Source organism: Hemiscyllium ocellatum, chromosome 37 (genome assembly GCF_020745735.1).
Source record: "Hemiscyllium ocellatum isolate sHemOce1 chromosome 37, sHemOce1.pat.X.cur, whole genome shotgun sequence".
Lineage (NCBI taxonomy): Eukaryota > Metazoa > Chordata > Chondrichthyes > Orectolobiformes > Hemiscylliidae > Hemiscyllium > Hemiscyllium ocellatum.
In genome coordinates, this window is record NC_083437.1 from 44,246,843 (window position 1) to 44,270,803 (window position 23,961).

The window sequence follows — 23,961 nt, forward strand, 5'->3', positions numbered from 1 at the left end:
AGAAAAAGCGAGCGAGACAGAGAGAGAGAGAGAGAGAGCGCGAGGGAGAGAAAAAGCGAGCGAGAGAAAAAGCGAGCGAGAAAGAGAAAAAGCGAGCGAGACAGAGAGAGAAAGAAAAAGCGAGCGACACAGAAAAAACGAGCGAGACAGAAAAAACGAGCGAGACAGAAGAAGCGATCAAGAGAGAGAGAAAAAGCGAGCGAGGGAGAAAAAGAGAGAGAGAGAGAGGGAGAAATAGCGAGACAGTGCGAGAGAAAAAGCAAGAAAGAAAGAGAGAGACAGAAAAGGCGAGAGAGCGGGAAAGCGAGAGAGCGGGAAAGCGAGAGAGCGAGAGGAAAAGCGAGAGAGCGAGAGAAAACGCGAGAGAGCAAAAGTGAGAGAAAAAGCGAGAGCGCGAGGGAGAAAAAGCGAGAGCGCGAGGGAGAAAAAGCGAGCGCGCAAAAAAGCGAGAGCGCGAGAGCGAAAATGCGAGCGACAGACAGAAAAAGCGAGCGAGAGAGAGAAAAAGCGAGAGACAGACAGAAAAAGCGAGCGAGAGAGAAAAAAGCGAGTGACAGACAGAAAAAGCAAGCGAGACAGAGAGAGAGAGAAAAAGCAAGCGAGGGAGAGAGAGAAAAAGCGAGCAAGAGAGAGAAAAAAGCGAGCAACACAGAGAAAAAAGCGAGCGAGACAGACAGAAAAAGCGAGCGAGACAGAAAAAGCGAGCGAGACAGAAAAAGTGAGAGAGCGAGAGAAAAAGCGAGAGAGCGAGAGAGCAAAAGCGAGAGAGCGAGAGAGCAAAAGCAAGAGAGCGAGAGAGCAAAAGCAAGAGAGCGAGAGAGCAAAAGCAAGAGAGCGAGAGAGCAAAAGCAAGAGAGCGAGGGAGAAAAAGCGAGAGCGCGAAAGAGCGAGAGTGAAAATGCGAGCAAGAGAAAAAGCGAGAGACAGAAAAAGCGAGCGAGAGAGCAAAAAAGCGAGCGATAGAGCGAAAAAGCGAGTGACAGACAGAAAAAGCGAGAGAGACAGAAAAAGCGAGAGAGACAGAAAAAGCGAGAGAGACAGACAGTAAAAGCGAGAGAGAGAAAAAGCGAGCAAGAGAGAGAAAAAAGCGAGCGAGACAGAAAAAGCGAGCGAGACAGAAGAAGCAAGCGAGAGACAGACAGAAAAAGCGAGCGAGACAGAAAAAGCGAGCGAGACAGAAAAAGCGAGCGAGACAGAAAAAGCGAGCGAGACAGAAAAAGCGAGCGAGGGAGAGAGAGCGAGCGAGGGAGAGAGAGCGAGCGAGCGAGCGAGCGAGCGAAAAAGCGAGCGAGAGAGAGAGAAAAAGCAAGAAAGAGAGAGACAGAAAAAGCGAGAGTGGAAAAGCGAGAGAGCAAAAGCAAGAGAAAAAGCGAGAGAGCGAGGGAGAAAAAGTGAGAGCGCGAAAAAGCGAGACCAAAAATGCGAGCAAGAGAAAAAGCGAGCGAGACAGACAGAAAAAGCGAGCAAGACAGAAAAAGCGAGCGAGACAGAAAAAGCGATCAAGAGAGTGAGAAAAAGCGAGCGAGAGAGAGAAAAAGCGAGCGAGAGAAAAAGCAAGCGAGAGAGAGAAAAATCGAGCGAGACAGGGATAAAAAGCGAGCAAGAGAGAGAAAAAAAGCGAGAGACAGACAGAAAAAGCGAGCGAGACAGAAAAAGCGAGCGAGACAGAAAAAGCGAGCAAGAGAGAGAAAAAAAGCGAGAGACAGACAGAAAAAGCGAGCGAGACAGAAAAAGCGAGCGAGACAGAAAAAACGAGCGAGACAGAAAAAGCGAGCGAGACAGAAAAAGCGAGCGAGACAGAAAAAGCGAGCGAGACAGAAAAAAACGAGCGAGACAGAAGAAGCGATCAAGAGAGTGAGAAAAAGCGAGCGAGAGAGAGAAAAAGCGAGCGAGAGAGAGATAAAAAGCAAGAGACAGGGAGAAAAAGCGAGCGAGAGAGAGAAAAAGCGAGCGAGTGAGAAAAAGCTAGAGAGAGAGAGAGAAATAGCGAGACAGAGAGAGAGAAAGAAAATGCAAGAAAGAGAGAGACAGAAAAAGCGAGAGAGCGGAAAAGCGAGAGAGCGAGAGAAAAAGCGAGAGCGCAAAAGCGAGAGAAAAGGCGAGAGAGCGAGGGAGAAAAAGCGAGAGCGCGAAAGAGCGAGAGCGAAAATGCGAGCAAGAGAAAAAGCGAGAGACAGACAGAAAAAGCGAGAGACAGACAGAAAAAGCGAGAGACAGACAGAAAAAGCGAGTGAGACAAAAAGCTAGCGAGCGAGACAGAAAAAGCGAGCGACACAGAGGGAGAGAGCGCGCGAGGGAGAGAAAAAGCGAGAGAGAGAGAGAAAGAAAAAGCGAGCAAGACAGAAAAAAACGAGCGAGACAGAAGAAGCGATCAAGAGAGTGAGAAAAAGTGAGCGAGAGAGAGAAAAAGCGAGCGAGGGAGAAAAAGCTAGAGAGAGAGAGAAATAGCAAGACAGAGAGAGAGAAAAAGCAAGAAAGAGAGAGACAGAAAAAGCGAGAGAGCGGAAAAGCGAGAGAGCGAGAGAAAAAGCGAGAGAGCGAGAGAGCAAAAGTGAGAGAGCGAGAGAAAAAGCGAGAGAGCAAAAGCGAGAGAGAAAATGCGAGCAAGAGAAAAAGCGAGCGAGAGCGCGAAAAAGAGAGCGAGAGAGCGAAAAAGCGAGCGAGAGAGAGAGAAAAAGCGAGCGACAGACAGAAAAAGCGAGAGAGACAGAGAGAGAAAAAGCGAGCAAGAGAGACAGAAAAAGCGAGCGAGACAGAAGAAGCGAGCGAGGCAGAAGAAGTGAGCGAGACAGAAGAAGCGAGCGAGATAGACAGAAAAAGCGAGCGAGACAGACAGAAAAAGCGAGCGAGACAGAAAAAGCGAGCGAGACAGAAAAAGCGAGCGAGACAGAAAAAGCGAGCGAGAGAGAGAGAAAAAGCAAGAGACAGGGAGAAAAAGCGAGCGAGAGAGAGAAAAAGCAAGCGAGGGAGAAAAAGCGAGAGAGAGAAATAGCGAGACAGAGCGAGAGAAAAAGCAAGAAAGAGAGAGACAGAAAAAGCGAGAGTGGAAAAGCGAGAGAGCAAAAGCAAGAGAAAAAGCGAGAGAGCGAGGGAGAAAAAGCGAGAGCGCGAAAAAGCGAGACCAAAAATGCGAGCAAGAGAAAAAGCGAGCGAGACAGACAGAAAAAACGAGCGAGACAGAAAAAACGAGCGCGACAGAAAAAACGAGCGAGACAGAAAAAACGAGCGAGACAGAGAGAAAGAAAAAGCGAGAGACAGAAAAAACGAGCGAGACAGAAGAAGCGAGCGAGACAGAAGAAGCGATCAAGAGAGAAAAATAGCGAGCAAGACAGAAAAAGCGAGCAAGACAGAAAAAGTGAGCAAGACAGAAAAAGCGATGGAGAGAAAAAAAGCGAGCGAGACAGAAAAAGCGAGCGAGACAGAGAGAGAGAGAGAGAGAGAGAGCGCGAGGGAGAGAAAAAGCGAGCGAGAGAAAAAGCGAGCGAGAAAGAGAAAAAGCGAGCGAGACAGAGAGAGAAAGAAAAAGCGAGCGACACAGAAAAAACGAGCGAGACAGAAAAAACGAGCGAGACAGAAGAAGCGATCAAGAGAGAGAGAAAAAGCGAGCGAGGGAGAAAAAGAGAGAGAGAGAGAGGGAGAAATAGCGAGACAGTGCGAGAGAAAAAGCAAGAAAGAAAGAGAGAGACAGAAAAGGCGAGAGAGCGGGAAAGCGAGAGAGCGGGAAAGCGAGAGAGCGAGAGGAAAAGCGAGAGAGCGAGAGAAAACGCGAGAGAGCAAAAGTGAGAGAAAAAGCGAGAGCGCGAGGGAGAAAAAGCGAGCGCGCAAAAAAGCGAGAGCGAAAATGCGAGCGACAGACAGAAAAAGCGAGCGAGAGAGAGAAAAAGCGAGAGACAGACAGAAAAAGCGAGCGAGAGAGAAAAAAGCGAGTGACAGACAGAAAAAGCAAGCGAGACAGAGAGAGAGAGAAAAAGCAAGCGAGGGAGAGAGAGAAAAAGCGAGCAAGAGAGAGAAAAAAGCGAGCAACACAGAGAAAAAAGCGAGCGAGACAGACAGAAAAAGCGAGCGAGACAGAAAAAGCGAGCGAGACAGAAAAAGTGAGAGAGCGAGAGAAAAAGCGAGAGAGCGAGAGAGCAAAAGCGAGAGAGCGAGAGAGCAAAAGCAAGAGAGCGAGAGAGCAAAAGCAAGAGAGCGAGAGAGCAAAAGCAAGAGAGCGAGGGAGAAAAAGCGAGAGCGCGAAAGAGCGAGAGTGAAAATGCGAGCAAGAGAAAAAGCGAGAGACAGAAAAAGCGAGCGAGAGAGCAAAAAAGCGAGCGATAGAGCGAAAAAGCGAGTGACAGACAGAAAAAGCGAGAGAGACAGAAAAAGCGAGAGAGGCAGAAAAAGCGAGAGAGACAGACAGTAAAAGCGAGAGAGAGAAAAAGCGAGCAAGCGAGAGAAAAAAGCGAGCGAGACAGAAAAAGCGAGCGAGACAGAAAAAGCGAGCGAGACAGAAAAAGCGAGCGAGACAGAAAAAGCGAGCGAGGGAGAGAGAGCGAGCGAGGGAGAGAGAGCGAGCGAGCGAAAAAGCGAGCGAGAGAGAGAGAAAAAGCAAGAAAGAGAGAGACAGAAAAAGCGAGAGTGGAAAAGCGAGAGAGCAAAAGCAAGAGAAAAAGCGAGAGAGCGAGGGAGAAAAAGTGAGAGCGCGAAAAAGCGAGACCAAAAATGCGAGCAAGAGAAAAAGCGAGCGAGACAGACAGAAAAAGCGAGCAAGACAGAAAAAGCGAGCGAGACAGAGTGAGAGAGAGCACGAGGGAGAGAAAAAGCGAGCGAGCGAGACAGAAAAAGCGAGCGAGACAGAAAAAACGAGCGAGACAGAAAAAACGAGCGAGACAGAGAGAGAAAGAAAAAGCGAGAGACAGAAAAAACGAGCGAGACAGCAGAAGCGAGCGAGACAGAAGAAGCTATCAAGAGAGAGAAAAAAAGCAAGCGAGACAGAAAAGGCGAGCAGGACAGAAAAAGCGTGCGAGACAGAAAAAGCGAGCGAGACAGAAAAAGCGAGCGAGACAGAAAAAGCGAGCGAGACAGAGAGAAAAAGCGAGAGACAGACAGAAAAAGCGAGCGAGACAGAGAGAGAGAGCACGAGGGAGAGAAAAAGCGAGCGAGAGAGTGAGAAAAAAATCGAGCGAGACAGAAAGAAAAAGCAAGATACAGGGAGAAAAAGCGAGTGAGGGAGAAAAAGCGAGCGAGGGAGAAAAATAGCGAGACAGAGTGAGAGAGCGCACGAGGGAGAGAAAAAGCGAGCGAGAGAGAGAGAAAAATCGAGCGAGACAGGGAGAAAAAGCGAGCAAGAAAGAGAAAAAAAGCGAGAGACAGACAGAAAAAGCGAGCGAGACAGAAAAAACGAGCGAGACAGAAAAAACGAGCGAGACAGAAAAAAACGAGTGAGACAGAAAAAAACGAGTGAGACAGAAGAAGCGATCAAGAGAGAGAGAAAAAGCGAGCGAGAGAGAGAAAAAGCGAGCGAGAGAGAGAAAAAGCGAGCGAGAGAGAGAAAAAGCGAGAGAGAGATAAAAAGCAAGCGAGAGAGAGATAAAAAGTAAGAGACAGGGAGAAAAAGCGAGCGAGAGAGAGAAAAAGCGAGCGAGTGAGAAAAAGCTAGAGAGAGAGAGAAATAGCGAGACAGAGAGAGAGAAAGAAAATGCAAGAAAGAGAGAGACAGAAAAAGCGAGAGAGCGGAAAAGCGAGAGAGCGAGAGAAAAAGCGAGAGCGCAAAAGCGAGAGATAAGGCGAGAGAGCGAGGGAGAAAAAGCGAGAGCGCGAAAGAGCGAGAGCGAAAATGCGAGCAAGAGAAAAAGCGAGAGACAGACAGAAAAAGCGAGAGACAGACAGAAAAAGCGAGTGAGACAAAAAGCTAGCGAGCGAGACAGAAAAAGCGAGCGAGACAGAGGGAAAGAGCGCGCGAGGGAGAGAAAAAGCGAGAGAGAGAGAAAGAAAAAGCAAACAAGACAGAAAAAAATGAGCGAGACAGAAGAAGCGATCAAGAGAGTGAGAAAAAGTGAGCGAGAGACAGAAAAAGCGAGCGAGAGAGAGATAAAAAGCAAGAGACAGGGAGAAAAAGCTAGAGAGAGAGAGAAATAGCGAGACAGAGAGAGAAAAAGCAAGAAAGAAAGAGACAGAAAAAGCGAGAGAGCGGAAAAGCGAGAGAGCGAGAGAAAAAGCGAGAGAGCAAAAGCGAGAGCGAAAATGCGAGCAAGAGAAAAAGCGAGCGAGAGAGCGAAAAAGCGAGCGAGAGAGAGAGAAAAAGCGAGCGAGAGAGAAAAAGCGAGCGACAGACAGAAAAAGCGAGAGAGACAGAGAGAGAAAAAACGAGTGAGAGAGAGAAAAAGCGAGCGAGAGAGAAAAAAGCGAGAGACAGAAAAAGCGAGCGAGACAGAAGAAGCGAGCGAGACAGAGAAAGCGAGCGAGACAGAGAAAGCGAGCGAGACAGAGAAAGCGAGCGAGACAGAGAAAAAGCGAGGGAGAGAAAAAGCGAGCGAGAGAGAGAGAAAAAGCAAGAGACGGAGAAATAGCGAGCGAGAGAGAGAAAAAGCGAGCGAGGGAGAAAAAGCGAGAGAGAGAGAAATAGTGAGAGAGAGCGAGAGAAAAAGCAAGAGAGAGAGAGACAGAAAAAGCGAGAGTGGAAAAGCGAGAGAGCAAAAGCAAGAGAAAAAGCGAGAGAGCGAGGGAGAAAAAGCGAGAGCGCGAAAAAGCGAGACCAAAAATGCGAGCAAGAGAAAAAGCGAGCGAGACAGACAGAAAAAGCGAGCGAGACAGAAAAAACGAGCGAGACAGAGAGAGAGAAAGAAAAAGCGAGAGACAGAAAAAACGAGCGAGACAGAAGAAGTGAGCGAGACAGAAGAAGTGAGCGAGACAGAAGAAGTGATCAAGAGAGAGAGAAAAAGCGAGCGAGGGAGAAAGAGAGAGAGAGAGAGCGCGAGCGCGAGGGAGAGAAAAAGCGAGCGAGAGAAAAAGCGAGCGAGACAGAGAGAGAGAAAGAAAAAGCGAGCGAGACAGAAAAAACGAGCGAGACAGAAGAAGCGAGCGAGACAGAAGAAGTCATGAAGAGAGAGAAAAAGCGAGCGAGAGAGAGAGAAATAGCGAGACAGTGCGAGAGAAAAAGCAAGAAAGAAAGAGAGAGACAGAAAAGGCGAGAGAGCGGAAAAGCGAGAGAGCGAGAGAGAAAAAGCGAGACAGCGAGAGAAAAAGCGAGAGAGTGAGAGAAAAACCAAGAGAGCAAAAGCGAGAGAGCGAGGGAGAAAAGGCGAGAGCGCGAAATAGCGAGAGCGAAAGCGAAAATGCGAGCGAGAGAAAAAGTGAGAGACAGACAGAAAAAGCGAGCGAGACAGAAAAAGCGTGCGAGCGAGAGAGAAAAAGCGAGCGAGACAGACAGAAAAAGCAAGCGAGACAGAGAGAGAGAGAGCGAGAGAAAGAAAAAGCGAGAGAAAGAAAAAGCGAGCGAGGGAGAGATAAAGCGAGCGAGACAGAAAAAGCGAGCGAGCGCGAGGGAGAGAAAAAGCGAGGGAGAGAAAAAGCGAGCGAGTGAGAGAGAAAAATCGAGCGAGAGAGAGAGAGAAAAAGCAAGAGACAGGGAGAAAAAGCGAGCGAGAGAGAGAAAAAGCGAGCGAGCGAGAGAGAGAAATAGCGAGACAGAGCGAGAGAAAAAGCAAGAAAGAGAGAGACAGAAAAAGCGAGAGAGCGAGAGAGCAAAAGCAAGAGAAAAAGCGAGAGAGAAAAAGCGAGAGTGCGAAAAAGCGAGAGTGAAAATGCGAGCCAGAGAAAAAGCAAGCGAGACAGAAAAAGCGAGAGAGAGAAAAAGCGAGAGACAGACAGAAAAAGCGAGCGAGACAGAAAAAGCGAGCGAGACAGAGAGAGAGAGAGCACGAGGGAGAGAAAAAGCGAGCGAGAGAAAAGCGAGAGAGAGAGAGAGAAAGAAAAAGCGAGCAAGACAGAAAAAACGAGCGAGACAGAAGAAGCGATCAAGAGAGAGATAAAAAAGCGAGCGAGACAGACAGAAAAAGCGAGCGAGACAGGAAAAACGAGCGAGACAGAAAAAACGAGCGAGACAGAAAAAACGAGTGAGAGAGAGAAAAAGCGAGCGAGAGAGAAAAAAGCGAGAGACAGAAAAAGCGAGCGAGACAGAAGAAGCGAGCGAGACAGAGAAAGCGAGCGAGACAGAGAAAGCGAGCGAGACAGAGAAAGCGAGCGAGACAGAGAAAAAGCGAGGGAGAGAAAAAGCGAGCGAGAGAGAGAGAAAAAGCAAGAGACGGAGAAATAGCGAGCGAGAGAGAGAAAAAGCGAGCGAGGGAGAAAAAGCGAGAGAGAGAGAAATAGTGAGAGAGAGCGAGAGAAAAAGCAAGAGAGAGAGAGACAGAAAAAGCGAGAGTGGAAAAGCGAGAGAGCAAAAGCAAGAGAAAAAGCGAGAGAGCGAGGGAGAAAAAGCGAGAGCGCGAAAAAGCGAGACCAAAAATGCGAGCAAGAGAAAAAGCGAGCGAGACAGACAGAAAAAGCGAGCGAGACAGAAAAAACGAGCGAGACAGAGAGAGAGAAAGAAAAAGCGAGAGACAGAAAAAACGAGCGAGACAGAAGAAGTGAGCGAGACAGAAGAAGTGAGCGAGACAGAAGAAGTGATCAAGAGAGAGAGAAAAAGCGAGCGAGGGAGAAAGAGAGAGAGAGAGAGCGCGAGCGCGAGGGAGAGAAAAAGCGAGCGAGAGAAAAAGCGAGCGAGACAGAGAGAGAGAAAGAAAAAGCGAGCGAGACAGAAAAAACGAGCGAGACAGAAGAAGCGAGCGAGACAGAAGAAGTCATGAAGAGAGAGAAAAAGCGAGCGAGAGAGAGAGAAATAGCGAGACAGTGCGAGAGAAAAAGCAAGAAAGAAAGAGAGAGACAGAAAAGGCGAGAGAGCGGAAAAGCGAGAGAGCGAGAGAGAAAAAGCGAGACAGCGAGAGAAAAAGCGAGAGAGTGAGAGAAAAACCAAGAGAGCAAAAGCGAGAGAGCGAGGGAGAAAAGGCGAGAGCGCGAAATAGCGAGAGCGAAAGCGAAAATGCGAGCGAGAGAAAAAGTGAGAGACAGACAGAAAAAGCGAGCGAGACAGAAAAAGCGTGCGAGCGAGAGAGAAAAAGCGAGCGAGACAGACAGAAAAAGCAAGCGAGACAGAGAGAGAGAGAGCGAGAGAAAGAAAAAGCGAGAGAAAGAAAAAGCGAGCGAGGGAGAGATAAAGCGAGCGAGACAGAAAAAGCGAGCGAGCGCGAGGGAGAGAAAAAGCGAGGGAGAGAAAAAGCGAGCGAGTGAGAGAGAAAAATCGAGCGAGAGAGAGAGAGAAAAAGCAAGAGACAGGGAGAAAAAGCGAGCGAGAGAGAGAAAAAGCGAGCGAGCGAGAGAGAGAAATAGCGAGACAGAGCGAGAGAAAAAGCAAGAAAGAGAGAGACAGAAAAAGCGAGAGAGCGAGAGAGCAAAAGCAAGAGAAAAAGCGAGAGAGAAAAAGCGAGAGTGCGAAAAAGCGAGAGTGAAAATGCGAGCCAGAGAAAAAGCAAGCGAGACAGAAAAAGCGAGAGAGAGAAAAAGCGAGAGACAGACAGAAAAAGCGAGCGAGACAGAAAAAGCGAGCGAGACAGAGAGAGAGAGAGCACGAGGGAGAGAAAAAGCGAGCGAGAGAAAAGCGAGAGAGAGAGAGAGAAAGAAAAAGCGAGCAAGACAGAAAAAACGAGCGAGACAGAAGAAGCGATCAAGAGAGAGATAAAAAAGCGAGCGAGACAGACAGAAAAAGCGAGCGAGACAGGAAAAACGAGCGAGACAGAAAAAACGAGCGAGACAGAAAAAACGAGCGAGACAGAAAAAACGAGCGAGACAGAAAAAACGAGCGAGACAGAAAAAACGAGCGAGACAGCGGAAAAGCAAGAGAGCAAGAGAAAAAGCGAGAGAGCAAAAGCAAGAGCGCGAGGGAGAAAAAGCGAGAGCGCGAAAAAGCGAGAGCGCGAGAGCGAAAATGCGAGCGAGAGAAAAAGCGAGCGACAGACAGAAAAAGCGAGCGAGACAGAAAAAGCGAGCGAGAGACAGACAGAAAAAGCGAGCGAGAGACAGACAGAAAAAGCGAGCGAGAGACAGACAGAAAAAGCGAGCGAGACAGAAAAAGCGAGCGAGACAGCGGAAAAGCGAGAGAGACAGCGGAAAAGCGAGAGAGACAGCGGAAAAGCGAGAGAGCGGAAAAGCAAGAGAGCGAGAGAAAAAGCGAGAGCGCAAAAGCGAGAGCGCGAGGGAGAAAAAGCGAGAGCGCGAAAAAGCGAGAGCGCGAGAGCAAAAATGCGAGCGAGAGAAAAAGCAAGAGACAGACAGAAAAAGCGAGCGAGACAGAAAAAGGGAGCGAGAGAGACAGAAAAAGCGAGCGACAGAGAGAAAAACCGAGCGACAGAGAGAAAAAACCGAGCGACAGACAGAAAAAAGCGAGCGAGGGAGAAAAAGCGAGCGAGGGAGAAAAAGCGAGAGAGCGCGTAATAGCGAGACAGAGCGAGAGAAAAAGAAAGAGAGAGACAGAAAAAGCGAGAGCGTGGAAAAGCGAGTGCGCGGAAAAGCGAGAGAGCGAGAGAGAAAAAGCGAGAGCGCGAAAAAGCAAGACAAAAAGCGAGAGACAGACAGAAAAAGCGAGCGAGACAGAAAAAGCGAGCGAGACAGAGAGAGAGAGAGAGAGAGAGAGAGAGAGAAAGAAAAAGCGAGCGAGGGAGAGAAAAATCAAGCGAGAGAGAGAAAAAGCAAGCGAGAGAGAAAGAGAGAGAGAGAGAGGGAGAGAGAAAGAAAAAGCAAGCGAGGGAGAGAAAAAGCGAGCGAGGGAGAAAAAGCGAGCGAGAGAGAGAAAAAGTGAGACAGAGTGAGAGAAAAAGCAAGAAAGAGAGAGACAGAAAAAGTGAGAGCGCGGAAAAGCGAGAGAGCAGAAAAGCGAGAGAGCGAGAGAAAAAGCGAACAAGAGAGAGGAAAAAGCGAGAGACAGACAGAAAAAGCGAGAGACAGACAGAAAAAGCGAGCGAGACAGAAAAAGCGAGCGAGACAGAAAAAGCGAGCGAAACAGAAAAAGCGAGCGAGACAGAGAGAGAGAGAGAGAGAGAGAGAAAGAAAAAGCGAGCGAGGGAGAGAAAAAGCGAGCGAGAGAGAGAAAAAGCAAGTGAGACAGAAAGAGAGAGAGAGAGGGAGAGAGAAAAAGCGAGCGAGGGAGTAAAAGCGAGCGAGAGAGAGAAAAAGAGAGACAGAGTGAGAGAAAAAGCAAGAAAGAGAGAGACAGAAAAAGTGAGAGCGCGGAAAAGCGAGAGCGTGGAAAAGCGAGAGCGCGGAAAAGCGAGAGCGCGGAAAAGCGAGAGAGCAAGAGAAAAAGCGAACAAGAGAGAGAAAAAAGCGAGAGACAGACAGAAAAAGCGAGCGAGACAGAGGAAGGGAGTGAGAGAGAGAAAAAAAGCGAGAGACAGGCAGAAAAAGCGAGCGAGACAGAAAAAGCGAGCGAGACAGAAAAAGCGAGCGAGACAGAAAAAGCGAGCGAGACAGAGAGAGAGGGAGAGAGAAAGAAAGAAAAAGCGAGCGAGAGAGAGAAAAAGCGAGCAAGGGAGAAAAACCGAGCGAGGGAAAGAAATAGAGAGACAGAGTGAGAGAAAAAGCAAGAAAGAGAGAGACAGAAAAAGCGAGAGTGCGGAAAAGCGAGAGCGCGGAAAAGCGAGAGAGCGAGAGAGAAAAAGCGAGAGAGCGAGAGAGAAAAAGCGAGAGAGCGAGGGAGAAAAAGCGAGAGAGCGAGGGAGAAAAAGCGAGAGCGCGAAAAAGCAAGAGAAAAAACGAGAGACAGACAGAAAAAGCGAGCGAGACAGACAGAAAAAGCGAGCGAGACAGACAGAAAAAGCGAGCGAGACAGACAGAAAAAGCGAGCGAGACAGAGAGAAAGAAAGAAAAAGCGAGCGAGGGAGAGAAAAAGCGAGCGAGAGAGAGTAAAAGCAAGCGAGACAGAGAGAGAGAGAGAGAGAGAGGGAGAGAGAAAGAAAAAGCGAGCGAGGGAGAGAAAAAGCGAGCGAGGGAGAAAAAGCGAGACAGAGTGAGAGAAAAAGCGAGACAGAGTGAGAGAAAAAGCAAGAAAGAGAGAGACAGAAAAAGCGAGAGCGCGGGAGAAAAAGCGAGAGCGAAATTGCGAGCGAGAGAAAAAGCGAGAGACAGACAGAAAAAGCGAGCGAGACAGAAAAAGCGAGCGAGACAGAAAAAGCGAGCGAGACAGAAAACGCGAGCGAGACAGACAGAAAAAGCCAGCGAGACAGACAGAAAAAGCCAGCGAGACAGACAAAGCGAGCGAGACAGACAAAGCGAGCGAGACAGACAAAGCGAGCGAGACAGACAGAGACAGAGACAGAGAGAGAGAGAGAAAGAAAAAGCGAGCGAGGGAGAGAAAAAGCGAGCGAGGGAGAGAGAAAAAGCACGAGACAGGGAGAAAAGGCGAGCGAGAGAGAGAAAAAGCGAGCGAGAGAGAGAAATAGCGAGACAGAGCGAGAGAAAAAGCAAGAAAGAGAGAGACAGGAAAAGCGAGAGCGCGGAAAAGCGAGAGCGCGGAAAAGCGAGAGAGCGGAAAAGCGAGAGAGCGGAAAAGCGAGAGAGCGAGAGAGAAAAAGCGAGACTGCGAGAGAAAAAGCGAGAGCGCGAGAGAAAAACCAAGAGAGCAAAAGCGAGAGAGCGAGGGAGAAAAGGCGAGAGCGCGAAATAGCGAGAGCGAAAGCGAAAATGCGAGCGAGAGAAAAAGTGAGAGACAGACAGAAAAAGCGAGCGAGACAGAAAAAGCGTGCGAGCGAGAGAGAAAAAGCGAGCGAGTCAGACAGAAAAAGCAAGCGAGTCAGAGAGAGAGAGCGAGAGAAAGAAAAAGCGAGAGAAAGAAAAAGCGAGCGAGGGAGAGATAAAGCGAGCGAGACAGAAGAAGCGAGCGAGAGACAGACAGAAAAAGCGAGCGAGACAGAAAAAGCGAGCGAGCGCGAGGGAGAGAAAAAGCGAGGGAGAGAAAAAGCGAGCGAGTGAGAGAGAAAAATCGAGCGAGAGAGAGAGAAAAAGCGAGCGAGTGAGAGAGAAAAATCGAGCGAGAGAGAGAGAAAAATCGAGCGAGAGAGAGAGAAAAATCGAGCGAGAGAGAGAGAAATCGAGCGAGAGAGAGAGAGAAAAAGCAAGAGACAGGGAGAAAAAGCGAGCGAGAGAGAGAAAAAGCGAGCGAGCGAGAGAGAGAAATAGCGAGACAGAGCGAGAGAAAAAGCAAGAAAGAGAGAGACAGAAAAAGCGAGAGAGCGAGAGAGCAAAAGCAAGAGAAAAAGCGAGAGAGAAAAAGCGAGAGTGCGAAAAAGCGAGAGTGAAAATGCGAGCAAGAGAAAAAGCGAGAGACAGAGAAAAAGCAAGCGAGACAGAAAAAGCGAGCGAGAGAGAAAAAAAGCGAGAGACAGACAGAAAAAGCGAGCGAGACAGAAAAAGCGAGCGAGAGAGAGAAAAAAAGCGAGAGACAGACAGAAAAAGCGAGCGAGACAGAAAAAGCGAGCGAGAGAGAGAAAAAAAGCGAGCGAGACAGAAAAAGCGAGCGAGACAGAAAAAGCGAGCGAGACAGAAAAAGCGAGCGAGACAGAGAGAGAGAGAGCACGAGGGAGAGAAAAAGCGAGCGAGAGAAAAGCGAGAGAGAGAGAAAGAAAAAGCGAGCAAGACAGAAAAAACGAGCGAGACAGAAGAAGCGAGCGAGACAGACAGAAAAAGCGAGCGAGACAGAAAAACGAGCGAGACAGGAAAAACGAGCGAGACAGGAAAAACGAGCGAGACAGAAAAAACGAGCGATACAGCGGAAATGCAAGAGAGCAAGAGAAAAAGCGAGAGAGCAAAAGCGAGAGCGCGAGGGAGAAAATGCGAGCGAGAGAAAAAGCGAGCGACAGACAGAAAAAGCGAGCGAGACAGAAAAAGCGAGCGACAGACAGACAGAAAAAGCGAGCGAGACAGAAAAAGCGAGCGAGACAGAAAAAGCGAGCGAGACAGCGGAAAAGCGAGAGAGACAGCGGAAAAGCGAGAGAGACAGCGGAAAAGCGAGAGAGCGGAAAAGCAAGAGAGCGAGAGAAAAAGCGAGAGCGCAAAAGCGAGAGCGCGAGGGAGAAAAAGCGAGAGCGCGAAAAAGCGAGAGCGCGAGAGCAAAAATGCAAGCGAGAGAAAAAGCAAGAGACAGACAGAAAAAGCGAGAGAGACAGAAAAACCGAGCGACAGAGAGAAAAAACCGAGCGACAGAGAGAAAAAACCGAGCGACAGAGAGAAAAAACCGAGCGACAGACCGAAAAAACCGAGCGACAGACCGAAAAAACCGAGCGACAGACCGAAAAAACCGAGCGACAGACCGAAAAAACCGAGCGAGGGAGAGAGAGAGAAAAAGTGAGCGAGAGAGAGAAAAAAGCGAGAGACAGACAGTGGAAGCGAGCGAGACAGAAGAAGCGAGAAAAAACGCAAGCGTGAAAAAGCGAGCAAGGGTGAAAAAGAGGGAGAAAAGCGAGAAATAGCGAGAGCGCGAGACAGAAAAAGCAAGAGTGAGACAGAAAAAGTGAGAGCTAAAGCGAGAGAGAAAAAGAGAAAAAGCGAGAGAGACAAAGCGAGAGAGACAGAAAAAGCGAGAGAGAGAGAGAGAAAGAGAAAGCGAGAGAGAGAGAAAGAGAAAGCAAGAGAGAGAGAGAGAGAGAGAGAGAGACACACACAGACAGAAAACGCGAGACAGCGAGAGAGACAGAAAAAGCGAAAGAAAGACAGACAGAAAAAGCGAGAGAGAAAATGCGTGAGAGAAAGAAAAAGTGAGAGAGTGACAGAAAAAGCAAGAGAGAGAAACAGAAAAAGCGAGAGAGAAAGAAAAAGCAAGAGAGACAGATAGAAAAAACGAGAGAGAAAAAGAGAGAGAAAGAAAAAAACGAGAGAGACAGAAAAAGCGTGAGAGAGAGACAGACAAAAAAGGCGCGAGAGAAAAAGCGAGAGAGAGAAAAAGCAAGAGACGCAGACAGACAGAAAAAGCAAGAGAGAGACAGCAAGAGAGAAAGTGAGAGTGTGACAAGAAAAGCGCGAGAGAAAAAGCGAGCGAAAAAGCGAGCAGGAGAAAAAGCAAGCACGAGAGAGAAAGAGCGAGAGAAAAAGCGAGCGAACGACAGAAAAAGCGAGAAAGGGCAAAAAAGCGAGAGAGAAAAAGCGAGCGAGAGAAAGCGTGCCAGAGAAAAAGCTAACACGAGAGAAAAAAAAGGAGTGAGCGAGAGAAAAAGCGGGCAAGCGAAAAAGCGAACGAGCGAGAGAAAAAGCGAGCACGAGAGAGAAAAAGCGAGCGAGAGACAAAGTGAGCGAGAGAAAAAGCGAACGAGAGAAAAAGAGGGAGAAAAAGCAAGCGAGAGAGAAAAAGCGAGAGCGCGAGAGAGAAAAGGCGAGAGAGAGAGCAAAAGCGTGAGAGAAAAAGCGAGACAGAAAAAGCGAGGGAGAGAAAAAACAAGCGAGAGAACAAAAGCAAGCAAGAGAGACAGAAAAGGCGAGAAAAAAAGCGAGCGAGAGCAAAAAAGCGAGACAGAGCGAGAGAAAAAGCAAGCAAGAGAGAGACAGAAAAAGCGAGCGAGAGAGCGAAAATGCGAGCGAGAGAAAAAAGCGAGCGAGAGAGACAGAAAAAGCGAGCGAGACAGAAAAAATGAGCGAGAGAGAAAAAGCGAGCGAGAGAGAAAGCGAGCGAGACAGACAGAAGAAGCGAGCGAGACAGAGGAAGCGAGCGAGACAGAGGAAGCGAGCGAGACAGAGGAAGCGAGCGAGACAGAGAAAAAAGCGAGAGACAGACAGAAAAAGCGAGCGAGACAGAAGAAGCGAGCGAGACAGAAGAAGCGAGCGAGACAGAAGAAGCGAGAAAAATAAAGCGAGAGCGCAAAAAAGCGAGCGAGAGAGCGCAAAAGCGAGAGAAAACGTGAGCGCGAGAGAAAAAGCGAGCAAGAGAGAGACAGAAAAAGCGAGCGAGAGCACGAAAATGCGAGCGAGAAAAAAGCGAGAGCCAGACAGAAGAAGCGAGTGAGACAGAAGAAGTGAGCGAGACAGAAAAAGCGAGCAAGAGAGAGAAAAAAAGCGAGAGACAGAGAGAAAAAGTGAGCGAGACAGAAAAACGAGCGAGACAGAAAAAACGAGCGAGACAGAAAAAGCGAACAAGAGAGAGAAAAAAGCGAGAGACAGACAGAAAAACGAGCGAGACAGAAAAAGCGATCGAGAGAGAGAGAGAAAAAGCGAACGAGAGAGTAATAGTGAGACAGACCTAGAGAAAAAGAAAGAGAGAGACGGAAAAAGCGAGCGGAAAAGCGAGAGAGCAAAAGCGAGAGAGCAAGAGCAAAAGCGAGAGAGCGAGAGAAAAAGCGAGCGAGAGAAAAAGTGAACCAGAGAGAAAAAAGCGAGAGGCAGACAGAAAAAGCAAGCCAGACAGAAAAACGAGCGAGACAGAAAAAGCGAGCGAGAGAGAAAAAACGCGAGAGACAGAAAAAGCGAGCGAGACAGAAAAAGCGAGCGAGAAAAAGCGCGAGTGAGACAGACAGAAAAAGCGAACGAGACAGAAAACGTGAGCGAGACAGAAAAACGAGCGAGACAGAAAAAGCGAACAAGAGAGAGAAAAAAGCGAGAGACAGACAGAAAAACGAGCGAGACAGAAAAAGCGATCGAGAGAGAGAGAGAAAAAGCGAACGAGAGAGTAATAGTGAGACAGACCTAGAGAAAAAGAAAGAGAGAGACGGAAAAAGCGAGAGCGGAAAAGCGAGAGAGCAAAAGCGAGAGAGCAAAAGCGAGAGAGCAAGAGCAAAAGCGAGAGAGCGAGAGAAAAAGCGAGCGAGAGAAAAAGTGAACCAGAGAGAAAAAAGCGAGAGGCAGACAGAAAAAGCAAGCCAGACAGAAAAACGAGCGAGACAGAAAAAGCGAGCGAGAAAAAGCGCGAGTGAGACAGACAGAAAAAGCGAACGAGACAGAAAAAGCGAGCGAGACAGAAAAAGCGAGCGAGAGCGAAAAAAAGCAAGAGACAGACAGAAAAAGCGAGCGAGAGCGCGCAAAAGCGAGAGAGAAAAAGCGAGCGAGACAGAAAAAGCGAGCGAGACAGAAAAAGCGAGCGAGAGAAAAAAGCGAGCGAGACAGAAAAAACAAGCGAGAAAGAAAAAACGAGCGAGAAAGAAAAAACGAGCGAGAAAGAAAAAACGAGCGAGAAAGAAAAAACGAGCGAGAGAAAAAGCAAGAGACAGACAGAAAAAGCGAGCGAGACAGAAAAAGGGAGCGAGAGAGACAGAAAAACCGAGCGACAGAGAGAAAAAACCGAGCGACAGAGAGAAAAAACCGAGCGACAGAGAGAAAAAACCGAGCGACAGACCGAAAAAACCGAGCGAGGGAGAGAGAGAGAAAAAGCGAGCGAGGGAGAGAAAAAAGCGAGACAGAGAAAAAAGCGAGCGAGACAGAAAAAGTGAGCGAGAGAGAGAAAAAAGCGAGAGACAGACAGTGGAAGCGAGCGAGACAGAAAAAGCGAGCGAGACAGAAAAAGCGAGCGAGAGAGAGAAAAAAGCGAGCGAGACAGAAAAAACAAGCGAGAAAGAAAAAACGAGCGAGAAAGAAAAAACGAGCGAGAAAGAAAAAACGAGCGAGAGAAAAAGCAAAGAGAGAAAAAAAGCGAGAGACAGACAGAAAAAGTGAGAGAGACAGAAAAACGAGCAACAGAAAAAGCGAGCGAGACAAAAAGTGAGCAAGAGAGAGAAAAAAAGCGAGAGACAGACAGAAAAAGAGAGACAGAAAAAGCGAGCAAGAGGGAGAAAAAAAGCGAGTGAGACAGAAAGAGCGAGAGAGAGCAAAAGCGAGCGAGAGAGAGAAAAAGCGAGCGTGAGAAAAAGCGAGCAAGAGAGAGAAAAAAGCGAGAGACAGACAGAAAAAGTGAGCGAGACAGAAAAAGCGAGCGAGACAGAAAAAGCGAGCGAGACAGAAAAAGCGAGCGAGACAGAAAAAGCGAGCGAGAGAGAGAAAAAAAGCGACAGACAGAAAAAGCGAGCGAGACAGAAAAAGCGAGCAAGAGAGAGAAAAAAAGCGAGAGACAGACAGAAAAAGTGAGAGAGACAGAAAAAGCGAGCGAGACAGAAAAAGCGAGCAAGAGAGAGAAAAGAAAGCGAGAGACAGAAAAAGCGAGCGAGACAGAAAAAGCGAGCGAGACAGAAGAAGCGAGCGAGACAGAAGAAGCGAGCGAGACAGAAGAAGCGAGCGAGACAGAAGAAGCAATCAAGAGAGAGAGAAAAAGCGAGCAAGAGATTCAGAAAAAGCGAGAGAGAGCCAAAAAGAAACAGCGAGAGAGAGAAAAAGCAAGCGAGAGAAAAAGCAAAAGAGAAGAGAAAAAGCGAGAGAGAGAAAAGGGGAGTGAGAGAGAGGGAAAAAAAGCGAAAGAGAAAAGTGAGAGAGAAAGCGAGAACGAGAGAAAAAGCGAGACAGAAAAAGCGAGGGAGAGAAAAAGCAAGTGAGAGAACAAAAGCAAGCGAGAGAGACAGAAAAGGCGAGAAAAAAAGCGAGAGCACGAAAAGGCGAGCGAGAGCAAAAAAGCGAGACAGAGCGAGAGAAAAAGCGAGCGAGAGAGAGAGACAGAAAAAGCGAGCGAGAGCGCGAAAATGCAAGCGAGAGAAAAAAGCGAGCGAGAGAGACAGAAAAAGCAAGCGAGAGAGAGACAGAAAAAGCGAGCGAGAGCGCGAAAATGCGAGCGAGAGAAAAAAGCGAGCGAGTGAGACAGAAAAAGCAAGCGAGAGAGAGAAAAAAAGCGAGAGACAGACAGAAAAAGCGAGTGAGAGAGAAAAAGCGAGCGAGAGAGAAAAAGCGAGCGAGAGAGACAGAAGAAGCGAGCGAGACAGAAAAAGCGAGCGAGACAGAAAAAGCGAGCGAGAGCGCGAAAATGCGAGCGAGAGAAAAAAGCGAGCGAGAGAGACAGAAAAAGCAAGCGAGAGAGAGAAAAAAAGCGAGAGACAGACAGAAAAAGTGAGAGAGACAGAAAAAGCGAGCGAGACAGAAAAAGCGAGCAAGAGAGAGAAACGAAAGCGAGAGACAGAAAAAGCGAGCGAGACAGAAAAAGCGAGCGAGACAGAAAAAGCAATCAAGAAAGAGAGAAAAAGCGAGCAAGAGATTCAGAAAAAGCGAGAGAGAGCCAAAAAGAAACAGCGAGAGAGAGAAAAAGCAAGCGAGAGAAAAAGCAAAAGAGAAGAGAAAAAGCGAGAGAGAGAAAAGGGGAGTGAGAGAGAGGGAAAAAAAGCGAAAGAGAAAAGTGAGAGAGAAAGCGAGAACGAGAGAAAAAGCGAGACAGAAAAAGCGAGGGAGAGAAAAAGCAAGTGAGAGAACAAAAGCAAGCGAGAGAGACAGAAAAGGCGAGAAAAAAAGCGAGAGCACGAAAAGGCGAGCGAGAGCAAAAAAGCGAGACAGAGCGAGAGAAAAAGCGAGCGAGAGAGAGAGACAGAAAAAGCGAGCGAGAGCGCGAAAATGCAAGCGAGAGCGCGAAAATGCGAGCGAGAGAAAAAAGCGAGCGAGAGAGACAGAAAAAGCAAGCGAGAGAGAGACAGAAAAAGCGAGCGAGAGCGCGAAAATGCGAGCGAGAGAAAAAAGCGAGCGAGAGACAGACAGAAAAAGCGAGCGAGAGAGAAAAAGCGAGCGAGACAGACAGAAGAAGCGAGCGAGACAGAGGAAGCGAGCGAGAGAGAGAAAAAAGCGAGAGACAGACAGAAAAAGCGAGCGAGACAGAAGAAGCGAGAAAAATAAAGCGAGAGCGCAAAAAAGCGAGCGAGAGACAGACAGAAAAAGCGAGCGAGAGAGCACAAAAGCGAGAGAGAAAAAGCGAACGTGAGAGAAAAAGCGAGCAAGAGAGAGACAGAAAAAGCGAGCGAGAGCGCGAAAATGCGAGCGAGAAAAAAGTGAGAGCCAGACAGAAGAAGCGAGCGAGACAGAAGAAGCGAGCGAGACAGAAAAAGCGAGCACGAGAGAAAGCAAGAGACAGACAGAAAAAGCGAGCGAGAGAGCGCAAAAGCGAGAGAGAAAAAGCGAGCGCGAGAGAAAAAGCGAGCAAGAGACAGAAAAAGCGAGCGAGAGCGAAAATGCGAGCGAGAAAAAAGTGAGAGCCAGACAGAAGAAGCGAGCGAGACAGAAAAAGCGAGCGAGACAGAAAAAGCGAGCAAGAGAGAGAAAAAAAGCGAGAGACAGAGAGAAAAAGTGAGCGAGACAGAAAAACGAGCGAGACAGAAAAAACGAGCGAGAGAGAAAAAGCGAACAAGAGAGAAAAAAAGAGAGAGACAGACAGAAAAAGCGAGCGAGACGGAAAAAGCGAGCGAGACGGAAAAAGCGAGCAAGAGAAAGAGAGAGAAAAAGCGAGCGAGAGAGTAATAGTGAGAGAGACTGAGAGAAAAAGAAAGAGAGAGACGGAAAAAGCAAGAGCGGAAAAGCGAGAGAGCGAGAGCAAAAGCGAGAGAGCAAGAGAAAAAGCGAGCGAGAGAAAAAGTGAACCTGAGAGAAAAAGCAAGCGAGACAGAAAAAGCGAGCGAGACAGAAAAAGCGAGCGAGAGAGCAAAAAAGCGAGCGAGAGAGCAAAAAAGCGAGCGAGAGAGCGAGACAGAGTGAGAGAAAAAGAGAGAGACAGAAAAAGCGAGAGAGCGGAAAAGCGAGAGAGCAGAAAAGCAAGAGAGCGAGAGAAAAAAGCGAGAGACAGACAGAAAAAGCAGGCGAGACAGAAAAAGCAGGCGAGACAGAAAAAGCAGGCGAGACAGAAAAAGCAGGCGAGACAGAAAAAGCAGGCGTGACAGAAAAAGCGAGCGAGACAGAAAAAGCGAGCGAGACAGAAAAAGCGAGGAAGAGAAAAAGCGAGCAAGAGAGAGAAAAAAGCGAGCGAGCGAGACAGAAAAAGCGAGCGAGACAGAAGAAGCAAGCGAGACAGAAAAAGCGAGAAAAAAAAGCGAGCGCGAGAAAAAGCGAGCGAGAGTGAAAAAGCGAGCGAGAGCGAAAAAAAGCAAGAGAGACAGACAGAAAAAGCGAGCGAGAGTGAAAAAGCGAGCGAGAGCGAAAAAAAGCAAGAGAGACAGACAGAAAAAGCGAGCGAGAGAGCGCAAAAGCGAGGGAGAAAAAGCGAGCGCGAGAGAAAAAGCGAGCAAGAGAGAGACAGAAAAAACGAGCGAGACAGAAAAAGCGAGCGACAGAGAGAAAAAAGCGAGCGAGACAGAAAAAACGAGCGAGACAGAAAAAACGAGCAAGAGAAAAAGCGAACGAGAGAAAAAAGCGAGAGACAGACAGAAAAAGCGACCGAGACAGAAAAAGCGAGCGACAGAGAGAAAAAAGCGAGCGAGACAGAAAAAACGAGCAAGAGAAAAAGCGAACGAGAGAAAAAAGCGAGCGAGACAGACAGAAAAAGCGAGCGAGACAGAAAAAGCGAGCGAGACAGAAAAAGCGAGCGAGACAGAAGAAGCAATCAAGAGAGAGAGAAAAAGCGAGCAAGAGATTCAGAAAAAGCGAGAGAGAGCCAAAAAGAAACAGCGAGAGAGAGAAAAAGCAAGCGAGAGGAAAAAGCAAAAGAGAAGAGAAAAAGCGAGAGAGAGAAAAGGGGAGTGAGAGAGAGGGAAAAAAAGCGAAAGAGAAAAGTGAGAGAGAAAGCGAGAACGAGAGAAAAAGCGAGACAGAAAAAGCGAGGGAGAGAAAAAGCAAGTGAGAGAACAAAAGCAAGCGAGAGAGACAGAAAAGGCGAGAAAAAAAGCGAGAGCACGAAAAGGCGAGCGAGAGCAAAAAAGCGAGACAGAGCGAGAGAAAAAGCGAGCGAGAGAGAGAGACAGAAAAAGCGAGCGAGAGCGCGAAAATGCGAGCGAGAGAAAAAAGCGAGCGAGAGAGACAGAAAAAGCAAGCGAGAGAGAGACAGAAAAAGCGAGCGAGCGCGCGAAAATGCGAGCGAGAGAAAAAAGCGAGCGAGAGACAGAAAAAGCAAGCGAGAGAGAGAAAAAAAGCGAGAGACAGACAGAAAAAGCGAGTGAGAGAGAAAAAGCGAGCGAGAGAAAAAGCGAGCGAGAGAGAAAAAGCGAGCGAGAGAGACAGAAGAAGCGAGCGAGACAGAGGAAGCGAGCGAGAGAGAGAAAAAAGCGAGAGACAGACAGAAAAAGCGAGCGAGACAGAAGAAGCGAGAAAAATAAAGCGAGAGCGCAAAAAAGCGAGCGAGAGACAGACAGAAAAAGCGAGCGGGAGAGCACAAAAGCGAGAGAGAAAAAACGAGCGCGAGAGAAAAAGCGAGCAAGAGAGAGACAGAAAAAGCGAGCGAGAGCGCGAAAATGCGAGCGAGAAAAAAGTGAGAGCCAGACAGAAGAAGCGAGCGAGACAGAATAAGCGAGCGAGACAGAAAAAGCGAGCATGCGAGAAAAAAAGCGAGAGACAGACAGAAAAAGCGAGCGAGAGAGCGCAAAAGCGAGAGAGAAAAAGCGAGCGCGAGAGAAAAAGCGAGCAAGAGACAGAAAAAGCAAGCGAGAGCGAAAATGCGAGCGAGAAAAAAGTGAGAGCCAGACAGAAGAAGCAAGCGAGACAGAAGAAGCGAGCGAGACAGAAGAAGCGAGCGAGAGAGAGAAAAAAAGCGAGAGACAGAGAGAAAAAGTGAGCGAGACAGAAAAACGAGCGAGACAGAAAAAACGAGCGAGAGAGAAAAAGCGAACAAGAGAGAAAAAAAGAGAGAGACAGACAGAAAAAGCGAGCGAGACGGAAAAAGCGAGCGAGACGGAAAAAGCGAGCGAGACGGAAAAAGCGAGCAAGAGAAAGAGAGAGAAAAAGCAAGCGAGAGAGAGAAAAAGCGAGCGAGAGAGTAATAGTGAGAGAGACTGAGAGAAAAAGAAAGAGAGAGACGGAAAAAGCGAGAGCGGAAAAACGAGAGAGCGAGAGAGCAAAAGCGAGAGAGCGAGAGCAAAAGTGAGAGAGCAAGAGAAAAAGCGAGCGAGAGAAAAAGTGAACCTGAGAGAAAAAGCAAGCGAGACAGAAAAAGCGAGCGAGACAGAAAAAGCGAGCGAGAGAGCAAAAAAGCGAGCGAGAGAGCAAAAAAGCGAGCGAGAGAGCAAAAAAGCGAGCGAGAGAGCGAGACAGAGTGAGAGAAAAAGAGAGAGACAGAAAAAGCGAGAGAGCGGAAAAGCGAGAGAGCAGAAAAGCAAGAGAGCGAGAGAAAAAGCGAACAAGAGAGAGAAAAAAGCGAGAGACAGACAGAAAAAGCAGGCGAGACAGAAAAAGCAGGCGAGACAGAAAAAGCAGGCGAGACAGAAAAAGCAGGCGAGACAGAAAAAGCAGGCGAGACAGAAAAAGCAGGCGAGACAGAAAAAGCAGGCGAGACAGAAAAAGCGAGCGAGACAGAAAAAGCGAGCGAGACAGAAAAAGCGAGGAAGAGAAAAAGCGAGCAAGAGAGAGAAAAAAGCGAGCGAGCGAGACAGAAAAAGCGAGCGAGACAGAAGAAGCAAGCGAGACAGAAAAAGCGAGAAAAAAAAGCGAGCGCGAGAAAAAGCGAGCGAGAGTGAAAAAGCGAGCGAGAGCGAAAAAAAGCAAGAGAGACAGACAGAAAAAGCGAGCGAGAGTGAAAAAGCGAGCGAGAGCGAAAAAAAGCAAGAGAGACAGACAGAAAAAGCGAGCGAGAGAGCGCAAAAGCGAGGGAGAAAAAGCGAGCGCGAGAGAAAAAGCGAGCAAGAGAGAGACAGAAAAAACGAGCGAGACAGAAAAAACGAGCGAGACAGAAAAAGCGAGCGACAGAGAGAAAAAAGCGAGCGAGACAGAAAAAACGAGCGAGACAGAAAAAACGAGCAAGAGAAAAAGCGAACGAGAGAAAAAAGCGAGAGACAGACAGAAAAAGCGACCGAGACAGAAAAAGCGAGCGACAGAGAGAAAAAAGCGAGCGAGACAGAAAAAACGAGCAAGAGAAAAAGCGAACGAGAGAAAAAAGCGAGC

General features: G+C 48.2%; 2 protein-coding genes across 4 annotated transcripts in view; one reads left to right on the forward strand and one right to left on the reverse strand.

Annotated features, from left to right (window-relative positions):
- Positions 1 to 23,961, reverse strand: part of LOC132833633 (polyhomeotic-like protein 2) — a 470,309-nt gene that overhangs the window by 232,005 nt on the left and 214,343 nt on the right. The window lies entirely within an intron of this gene.
- On the forward strand, positions 246 to 22,027 carry LOC132833532 (RNA-binding protein 25-like; the record flags this gene model as incomplete). Its single annotated transcript, XM_060851893.1, has 2 exons — positions 246 to 359; positions 21,977 to 22,027. Coding segments are annotated over 2 exons (165 nt in total), but the record flags the coding sequence as incomplete, so codon positions are not given.